The sequence below is a fragment of the Camelina sativa genome, chromosome 2 (genome assembly GCF_030686135.1).
Source record: "Camelina sativa cultivar CO46 ecotype springtype chromosome 2, ASM3068613v1".
Classification (NCBI taxonomy): Eukaryota; Viridiplantae; Streptophyta; class Magnoliopsida; order Brassicales; family Brassicaceae; genus Camelina; species Camelina sativa.
The window spans coordinates 14,574,672-14,585,826 of record NC_141881.1 but is presented as its reverse complement, the minus strand read 5'-3'; the positions used below and the strand labels follow the sequence as shown (position 1 = coordinate 14,585,826).

Sequence of the window (11,155 nt, the reverse complement as noted above, 5' to 3'; positions counted from 1 at the left end):
GAACCAAAGTGTCTGTTTTGGGAGTGGGTGTCGATTGACACAAGGAGGGTGTCGGTCGACACCACCATTTTTTTGGTTCGAACAGACTGATTTAAATTGTCTATTTTGTTCGGTTTGGTTTAAGTGAAACCTTAAAACTAGGCTATTTAAAGGGAAAGTCGACCTAGGCCATTGAGTTTAGAGTTTTTGCCCTTCCCGAGAGTTTGAGAAAAAGAGAAAAAGTTCTAGAGAGTGTTCTTGAGAGATTTTTGGAGATTCTTGGCTTGTTTTGTGAAATCTGTTCCTGTGGAGTGGAGATTTTGTGCTAAGAACGAAGGAAAAGTCTTCGAAGGGGTTGGATTTATTGTTTTTGGGTCAGAATTTTCTGCAAAAGAGGTGAGTGCATGATCATGGCTGATCTAAGCCTGAGATCTCCTTTGTTTTGCTTGTTTAGGTTGTTTATGGTGTTTTTATTGCTTGTTATGGCTACTCACTACAAAAAAAGTGTGGTATTACATCATTTATTTTCTATTTTTGCATCAGTTTTAAGTGATGCAAAAATAATTTGCATCACTTTAATGAATTATTTATATTTTGTTGATGCAAATAATTTGTATCAATTGAAATAAATATTTGCTTCAGTTATTAGAATTGATGTTCATTTACATCACTTCTAAAATTGTTACAAGTCTTACATCATCTTTACTAAATTGATATAAAATATTTGCATCATTTATCAGAAATAATGTTAAATATTTATATCATTTCAGAAAACTGATGTTGAAATTAATATTATAATAAATTATAGGAAAATATTTTTTTTAATATAATATTTAATAATTTATATATAATCATATTTGTTTATATATTCATTTTATAATTTAGCTATATTATTTATACTGTATTTATGGGACCCACACAAAGTTGTTATCCCATTAAAATGTACATATATAGTAGGACTAAGTGAAGAGATTATATAGGAGCAATATTGAGAACATTTTTCTGATACAGCCGATGTGGGATAACAAACTCTAATCGGCTATTTGTTTTTTTCTTTTTCTTTTAGTTCTGTTAATATATTAATTTGACATATAATTTTACTAGCATCATTTTCAAAATGATGTAAATTTTGGATCATTTTTATAAGTGATGTTAATATAAATTAATAAATACATCAATCATTAAGTGAAGTAAATTTATATATTTTGTGTCAGTATTCTGAAAGTGATGTAAATGATTTATATTTGCATCGATTATAGTGAAATGATTCAATAATAATATCGATTATTGTAACTGATGTAAAATTATAATTTTTGTATCAATTATTAAAAAGTAATTTAAAATAATATCACTTAGTTTTGTGATACTATTTAAGTGATACAATATGTCTGTTTTTTGTAGTGACTACATGGTTCCTATGGTTTCATGTGGCTTCTGGTCGAGTTTTGGACGAATTGTAGATGGAGAGAAACGGAGTTTCAATTTTTGGCTTCGAGCAGAACGTGTCTGCGGAGTCGGTATCGATGGACACCAGGTGGGTGTCGGTCGACACCAAGGTGTTGATGGTGCGGAGACTTGGCGAGTGTCAGTACTAGGGTTTTCGGGTTGAGGAGGGGTGTTGGTCGACACTAAGGAGCAATGTCGGTCGACACCGAGAGGCAGTGTCGGTCGACACTAAGAGGCAGTGTCGGTCGACACTAAGAGCCAGTGTCGGTCGACACAAACCCTTTTAGCAGGCGGTTGATACTTGTTTTTCTGGTTTGTTTGTGTTTGTTTGATGCTTGTTTGACATTAGAATCTCAGTTACTTGTGTATATAGCCCAGTAGATGAGAGAATTGTCTCACTGAGTGTTTATGACTAAACTCATGCATCTCAATTTGTGTTTGTGGTGCAGGTAAAGGCAAAGTGTGATCGTGGAATCAAGGCGATGAAGATGAGGATGTTCTAGAGGCTTGGTTGTTTGTTCTATGCTGTTGTTAGGTTGCTAGAATGGAACATAGTGGTCTATAACGGATGTTTTGGTTGCTGATTTATTGTTCTATGACATGTGGTATTGATGGTTAGATGTTATTGAATTATTATTTGGTTATTTTATTCATTGGTTTATTGTTTGGTTATTTCTGCTATTTGGTTTGAATGTAGTGAGGTGGATAGTGAGTATGAAATCACTAGGTTATTTTTTATTTATCGTACAATCCTCTCAAATCCCCCCTAGACCATGAGAATCAAAATTATGTATCACAACTTTGCACCCAAACTCTCAAGAATCAAGCTAATGATATTTTTATTTTTGGCATAGCTTGCCATCCAAGCTCCAACGACCATATTCTTTATTTTCTACAATTTATTTTCTAATTTTTTTTTTTTGAATGAAGGTAAAATACATTCAACCAAAAAAAAATTATTACAATATATGCATCTTTAATTTGAAAGTTGTTTTGAAAGAAGATCTTAAAAAATCACATAAGAGTTTCATAAAATATATATTTTTTTCAATTTTTCTAATCATTAGAACATTGTATATGAGTCTCTAAAGTGTTTTGTTCTTTTCACAAAGTCCGGATTCTTTATGTATCGTTCTTTAGGCTCTAAGTGTGTGACTGAAGCTGCATATTAAGAATATTGAGTGATATATGCTCTTGTTCATCCATTGATTGAGCGAGTCAATCCTCCCCGCCCTACACTTTCAATCTATCATCAATTCGGTTAGCAATTAAGAGTGAAGACAAGTTTGTTAATCTCTATCTCTATTCCATAGACAAGTTTGTGTCGATCGTACTACAAATAAAGCTTCCCTTTGTTTTGGTTTTCTTCTTACTCTTGCATCGTTAGATATTATATATTGGTGGATGAGGAAAACACGCATGTATGGTTTTTAATATCTAACTGAATTTATTATGTCTGAGGTAAAAGATATATATATATATATATATATATATATATATATATATATATATATATAGCTAATAGTCTTAAATTTGTTATAAAAAAAACAAACCTAGTAGTCTTAACTAAATTTGGGGGAAGTCGTGTGCGGACTTGTTCAACGTTAGGTAGCTTTCACTTCTTCATATTTTTGTATTCAGTTTCTTTAAATAAATGATATGAATCAATACGTAATTTGGCTAAGGATATGAAGCAATTCGTAATTTGGCTATGGGCTAGACCATTCTTTCAGGTGTTGGACATATGAACCAAGTTTTTTTTTGTTTTTTTTAATAAAATATTAAATTATATTTAAAATAAAAAAATATCATTTTACATCTGCTTCTTTAAAAGAATTATTGAAAAAGAATCTAACAAATTTCCTACCTTTTCAAAAAATTTAAAAATTTGAAAAACCTCCTAGCTTCGAGTGGCAAACCATGCCTAAAGCCCCGATTTGTAGTGGCGATCTCCCAAAGAAGCAATAGCCAAGAGTTTTGCTCACACCTGCTTATCTATTCATCCAATCATAGTTATTTATGAAATAGGCACTTTCCCATGTCGTCTTGCATTTCTTTCCTGCCAAATAAAATGAATGGTAAGTTGGAAAGTGTATCTCATTAAAAAAACCCTGTACTTGATCAGATGGTGACTCTGAAACAGAAGCCACTAACTGCTGCCAGACTGTAGAGAATTTATGCTGGTAGAGAGTCCATGCTATACCAGACCAAACTGCAGCAATGTATTGACTGGAGAAAAACAAATGGTCTCTAGTCTCAACCAAGGCAGAGCATGAAATGACCCGACCCTTTTTTTTAAAAAATAAAAATAAATAATAAATAAGAAATATAATAATAATAATAAATAAACTACAACTAGTGGTCCCATACCCGCTAGCCACCTAACCACAATTACAATCAACAGCGAAAATAACTAATATCATTATCAAATAAATAACCAATAATAATCCAATAACTATAACATAAGCAATATCCAAAGTTCAACCAACAGGAATCATAGAACCAGCAACCTAGCAATGTTTCTAATGATCCAACTCTAGCAACCTAGCAATGACAGACAACAACCAATCGAGTCCCTAGAACATCCTCCTCTTCATTGCCTTGATTCCACGATCACACTTTGCATTTACCTGCACTACAAATACAAATTGCAATGCATGAGTATTTTAAAAACACTCAGTAAGGCAATCCTCCCATCTACTGGGCTATACACACAAGCAATAGAGACATCTCTAACCATCAACCAACAATCAACAATCAACAATAACAAACCAGGACACATCATCGACCGACACAAACATACATCGACCGACACCAGATGGAGATGCATCGACCGACACAAGGTTGTATCGACCGATGCTAGATGCACTTGCATCGATCGACACTCGCACTGCATTGACCGACGCATGCTCGACATAACACGAAAACCCTAGGTTTTACGCGCCGTCCTCGCACTTGCATCGACCGACGCACAAAGAGCATTGACCGATGCAATGTTGAGCATCGTGTTTCCCCGAAGCTTCTCGCCGGATCTTCGTTCTTACAACAACAAAAACTCGATCACAAGCCACAAGAAAGCTTCCTAACGTCCCAAATAACAATCTAACAAGCCTAACAACACATAACAAGCAAATCAGAGAGATCTCTAGCTTAGATAAGCCATGGTCATGCACTTACCTTTGCCAAGACGATTCTGAACCTCAAACAAGCAAGAAGACACTCCTAGCAAGCTCCTACAACGTTCTAAGCCTTAGATCTCACCAGGAAACGCACAAACCTCCAAGAATCTCCCAAAATGCTCAAGAACTCTTAAGAACCTTTTCTATCTGTTGTTTTCTCTCAAAAACGGCCAATCTCGTCGAATGAGACAAAAACACGAGTTAAGGGTTTTCCCTAACCCAAAAGGCAGCGTTTAACTTAAAACTCAACCGAGAAAACCGAACCTGCATCGACCGATGCACCCCTAAACCGGAAATTTGGTTCGCGGATGTTACAGAGCAAAACACGCAGTTCACAGCACAACCATTATTCCAAAGTAACATTCGATCTCCAGTTGACAGTCGATTTTGCACAGGTAGCCAAGTACAGAAAGAGTACATTAGGGTTGCACGAGCAAACCATACTCCTTTATGCCAAGCTACTTGGTTTGAAGTTGTTTGTATATGGTTCCATTTGTCTTTGGTGGACCAAGTTTCAAGGTCCAAGTTTTAAAGACACGGGATAATCAAGATCAACCAATAAGAAATGTTCAGTAATCTCAAATAATATATATTCGATAAAAAAAAAAGATAATACTTACCCTGTTTTATAACATAGGATGTGTTTTAAAGAATTTTTTTTGTTTCGTAATATTGGATGTTTTCAAGTTTCTATGCAACTTTTAAATTAATTTAATATTTTCTATTATACAGTATTATTTATGATTGATTGAACTTTTTAAAGTAAATACTTTTTAATCTGTGTGTTTTTAGTTATAACATCCTATATTTTGAAATGAAAGAGTATATTATAATACTAACATTCTATATTTAGAAATGAAAGAGTATATTATAATACTATTGACATCGTTTGACAAAAAATAAATAAAATATTAATAATATTTGACATCAAAATTTTATCTCTTTTTTCTCCATTACTCAAAATAGTGTGCACCACGCATGATCATTATTTCGTGCAAGAATGAATTATACTCAAAATAGTTGTCGACATTAATTCCTGATTAATGATTAAGGAAGAAGTAAATATATTTTTCTCTTCTGTAGAAAATTGAACAATTTCTGAAAATGATAAAGAAAGCATATATATATCTAAGATCCTAAAATTGATAATTTGATGAGAACAAGAACATAAATACGTTATTAGACTCCCATAAATAGGAATTACAGAATATATTTATTTATATAGGGATGAATTAATTTTGAAAATTTTAAACAAATATAAATACAAATAGAAGAATATATTATAAAAAGAAAAATACAGATAAATTTCTTAAACTAAGACGTTCGCAAATTAAATATTTATGATTTATGATTTTTTATTTTCGAATTTCTAATCATCAGACAATTTTTATCAAACTCCATTAAAAAAAAAAAGATAATAATATGTCTTTAACTCACATATTCATGTTAATGAAAAAAGCAAACATATATTTATTATAAATTAATAAAACAAGTGAGTCATAATAGTATATCCTAATTCTACACCCCCAATCTAGAAACAAGACTTTGGCGCAAGTCATCAACATATAGTCAAGCCGCCCCTACCTACCAAATTGATTAAAATCATATTAACATTCATTATCTAGATAACTTCGAATTGTAAATACTAATTAAATAACAAAACTATCAAACTTATACGTAATCCTTTACCTCTATATAAATTCCATAACAGAAGATCACACATATACACAAAATTGGTAGAACGAAAAAAATGGCAAACATCTCCCTCCCTACGTTCATTTTCTCCTCACTTTTGCTCATCTCCACCGCGACGGCTGCTACATTCGACATCCTGAACCAATGTAGTTATACCGTATGGGCCGCTGCGAGCCCTGGAGGTGGCCGACGTCTAAACTCGGGCCAGTCATGGAGGCTAGATGTCGCAGCCGGCACTAAAATGGCGCGAATTTGGGGTCGGACCAACTGTAATTTTGACTCCTCGGGCCGTGGCCGATGCGAAACTGGTGATTGCAGTGGTGGACTACAATGCACCGGTTGGGGTCAGCCACCAAACACGTTGGCTGAGTATGCTTTGAACCAATTCAACAACTTAGACTTCTACGACATCTCACTTGTCGATGGATTTAACATTCCTATGGAGTTTAGGTAAGAAAAATTAGTGAAGATGGTATTTCCCCCATTTAGATTAGAACCGTACAAGCTCGATCCTGATAAGTTTTTCTTTTATGGGCGATCTATGTCCAGCCCAACTAGCTCAAACTGTCACCGGATAGTATGCACTGCGGACATAAACGGACAGTGTCCAAACGTGTTGAGAGCCCCGGGTGGATGCAACAACCCTTGCACGGTTTTTAAGACGAACCAGTACTGTTGTACCAACGGTCAGGGATCATGTAGTGACACTGAATACTCAAGGTTTTTCAAACAGAGGTGTCCTGACGCCTACAGCTATCCACAAGACGACCCCACCAGCACTTTCACTTGCACGAACACTAACTACAGGGTCGTGTTTTGTCCTAGAGCTAGGGTCGGTGCTACTGGATCCTACCAGCTCCCGATCCAGATGGTCACCGAGGAAAATTAATAGACTCGTATCTATTGTATGTGTGTGTGTGAGTACGCACGTAGATATGCGTACGCGTAACGCGTGTTATCATGTTTACGTGACTGTATATTCAACGCTTATGGATAATAATGAACGAAGTAATAATTACGTTGGTCGACCCACGTATAAGTTAAACTTATATTATTTCTTTCTTTCCAGTCATACTATTATTAATTAAAACTTAATTTTAAAATAACAGTACTTGGAACTTGTTTTGACTAGACTCTTATATGTTTTCTTCTCCTACAGGATTTTGAAAATTTTAATTTTAGAAATTAATCTATCTAAAAAGATAATTAAGTATCTACTATATTAATTGGGAAGTACAAATATGAAACTAACCTTAAATGTGTAAAAAATTACATTCAATTGCCACTAGAAAAACTTAATTAAGATTAATAAATTAATATAATTAATTAAAAAACGAAAATCGGAGATACATTAAATAAAATAAATTGTAGAAAGGTACAAAAAAATCTGCATCAAAACTAATCCGTATTAAAAAAAAAATTAACAGCTAAGATTTTAAAAATCTAATCAAATAAAATGTACAACTACAAATTTTATCCTACTATATTAATCGAGAAGTACAAATATGAAACTAACCTTAAAATGTGTAAAAAGTACATTCAATTTCCATTAAAAAAACTTAATTAAAATTATTTAATTATTTAAATAAATAAAATTAATTAAAAATAAAAATAGGGAACACATCAAATAAAATAAATTGTAGAAAAGTAAAAAGAATCTATTAGAATCAAAATTAATTTGTACTTAAGAAAAAATTAACAGGTAAGATTTTAAAAACCAAATCGCATAAAATATACACAAATTTTATCAAAAAAAATTTCCACCACAGGTTAGAATTATTACAGACAAGAAAAGGAAGCCACAGAAAAAAACAATGAATGTTGTTTTCAAAAAGACTTTTTAGAAATTTTACTAGCTATATTTAGTTGTTCTTTTTTACATGTTAGTAAGTATTGTGTTTAGTTGACAAAAGTTTAAACAATTTTATTCATTACATACAAATATTTTATTGACAGTTTTTCAATAAACATTTTTAAAGTACAAAAATTATAATATAAGCAAACTAAATTTTTAATCATAAACTATTATAAATAACATAATAATAAAATAAATTATTACAAATTTTTATTAAAAAAATGTTTATCCTGTGATTCTCCGCGGGTTAGTATCTAGTTTTAATGTATATAGCAGAACAATGAGACGTATTTAGTACAACCATTCTATAATTTTCAAAAGAAAATGAAAAAAACATTATTTCTGCCTAATAATAATTTCACTTTTTACTATTCATAATCTTCTGAATATAAATTTAAGAAAAAGAGAAAATTTTGGACTAGTACAAAAAAAATACTTTTTTGTGTTTTAGTTTTGTTTTTTTCTTTCTTTTTTCATCATTATATCAACAAGGTCTGATCCATGGTTAATCCTTACAACGCAGGATAACGTGATTTAATGAGAAACCAAATTCTAGCGGAGTTGGTTATAGAGGTGGTACGATAACCACTTGAATAAAAAACTTCCCTTGTGTTCAGTGGATGAATAACGAATAAAACCTCTGAAAATCTTAAAATGGTGGATGGGGCATCAGTGACGGTGCGATTTGTTTGCTATATTTTGCGTTGGAATCTACTGAACTCATTAATCACTGATTATTCTAGTCATGACTCATTTCTCAGATTTTGTGTTGTTTTGAGGTATAGCAATTGAGATTTTGTGTTTTTTTGAGATAGCAATTGAATTCGATAAGAAATGCGAAAATATACATATACATATACAGAAATACAAAATTTAATAGATCGCTATTTTTTTGTAACATCCACGAACCGGAATCCCCAGTTTAGGGGATATGCATCGGTCGATGCAAGGTCGGTTCACTGGTATAAAAAACATCTACAGCCACTAAAATTTTCATGGCTGAACCATAAAATTCGTGGCCATTTCATCATATAGCCACGATTAGTCACGAAAAAATAATGTGTTTATAGCCTCGTAGCTATTTTTTCGTGACTTTTTCGTGTCTGTTTAGCCACGTAATTGACACGAGCGTTTCGTGGAACATTTAGTCACGAATGACCATATTTTCTGCTACGAAGTATCAGTAGCTACTTGGTACGAATGACTAGTCTAGCTACGAATTTGTGACTAATTATTTTGTGGCTAATCGTGTATTTATACAAAAAAAAAATTAATTTAAATTGTAAAAATCAGAAATGTGAAATGAAATTCCACATTTAAAACCATGAAATCCATATACCAATATCTTCAATTACCATGCACAAGCATTCTTATCCTTAACTATAAACTCTCAAACACATTTTAATTATAATTTTGCATCATATCTATTAACTACAAAATTTGCCTTTAATCTGTAATTATATATATAATAATAATTGTTAAAAAATATTTAATAGTCAAACAAAAGGTGAGACACTAAAACGTTTAAGATGCAACGTTTAATCGTGACTATGTGTATTCTTATAAATCCGGAATCCCCTTTTCGTTTTGATAACAGATAAGAAACAGGAAAACCCTAATTTGAGAAAATCATGAGAATCGATTATATTTCTGAACTTCATCCCGGAAGGACGAGTTGGTGTATCCACGCCAAGGTCTTAAATTCTTGGCATGTCAACGAATTCTTCACAAAACGAGTTCTTCTTCTTGTGGACGAAAATGTTAGAGGAGTTAATAGAACGCGAATTCTACCTATATTTGTTATTTTAACAGTGCTTATATAATAGATTTCTTACACAATGATTATCAAACTTTGAAGGGTGACACAATTGAGGTCGCCTTTATACCAATTACACTAGCCAAGCTCCGAAAGTATATTGACGAGGGTGAATGGTATGATATTAGGACTTTCAAAATCATCAATCCAACCCTCAGGGAGAGGAATACTCATCATCCTTATCAGATCAAGTTTACGGATGATTCAACCATGACTCTGCTCTAATCAATAAATTCCAAGAATTACTTCCGATTCAAAGATTTGGAGATATATATCGTGGAAGAATCCATCATCCCATCTCATTCGGTATGTTTTTCTTAAAATAGTTTAAAATAATTTAAGTTAAACTCCGTGAATATAGTTATTTGCTATCTTTGTGTTGAGAAATCTAGAGACTTTTTAGGAATTTTGGAACTTTGTGTATTGGTTCCTCCCATAGAAAAGTACAAATTGAACTTTTTTACCGAAATAGTTATATGTGAATGTTAAATAGATTTGGAAACATTCATTCATCTCATTGTAAAGTAAATTTCTGACTTTTTGCCAAAATAGATGTTTGCAGATGTGTAGTAGCTGTGATGGACAAAAGAAATCATGGAAGTAGAAATGATTGTAATGAAGTTGTTTCCACGCTATTAGATGGCAGGTAAAACACATTTATTCCACCTATAATGATTATAAGATTTATAAGTTTGACTCTATTATAAAATATAGCGACTATCTTCATCTGTACGAATGAAACTATAAAGTGTTGTGCAATAAACAACTATGCTACCTATTTCATGTCTTCATAGGAGTCATCTGGATGCCATCTCATATATCAAACCAAACCGATGTTTTGTGTAATGCGTTTCTAGATGGTTGGAGAGTATGAAGGTATGTACTATTAATAACACTTGCTAGATTGAACAAATGCTAAACACTATGGGTTATACTCATTCACAAAACTTTAATAACACTTTAAACATTCCTAGGTGAACCGTGTATTGTAAACACATTGGCCTCCTCCAAGATCTTTATAAAACCGGAGTTTGAAAGACTTGAGCATCACAAGGCTATGTAAGTTTTGAATGTACATTAATATCAAGTAGTGTATCATGCTAGGGTTAAACTTATGAATGTGTTTCCTATATTTACAGCTCGGAATTTGCTGGACGTTATTACATAAATCATATAATAGAGCGT

General features: G+C 32.5%; 1 protein-coding gene across 1 annotated transcript; it reads left to right on the top strand.

The window, feature by feature from the left end:
• The first annotated feature begins 6,231 nt into the window (after positions 1 to 6,231).
• Positions 6,232 to 7,348, top strand: LOC104718543 (osmotin-like protein OSM34). Its single transcript, XM_010436309.2, has 2 exons — positions 6,232 to 6,749; positions 6,849 to 7,348. The coding sequence occupies exons 1-2, from the start codon at positions 6,355 to 6,357 to the stop codon at positions 7,186 to 7,188; spliced, it is 735 nt and encodes a 244-aa protein (XP_010434611.2). The 5' UTR covers positions 6,232 to 6,354; the 3' UTR covers positions 7,189 to 7,348.
• Positions 7,349 to 11,155: the final 3,807 nt, after the last annotated feature.

Bases quoted from the DNA above. Each gene is read 5' to 3' on its own strand.
- LOC104718543 (XM_010436309.2), top strand. From the start codon at position 6,355: ATGGCAAACATCTCCCTCCCTACGTTCATTTTCTCCTCACTTTTGCTC. The intron at 6,750-6,848 runs GTAAGAAAAATT...ATCTATGTCCAG, and splicing joins AACATTCCTATGGAGTTTAG to CCCAACTAGCTCAAACTGTC.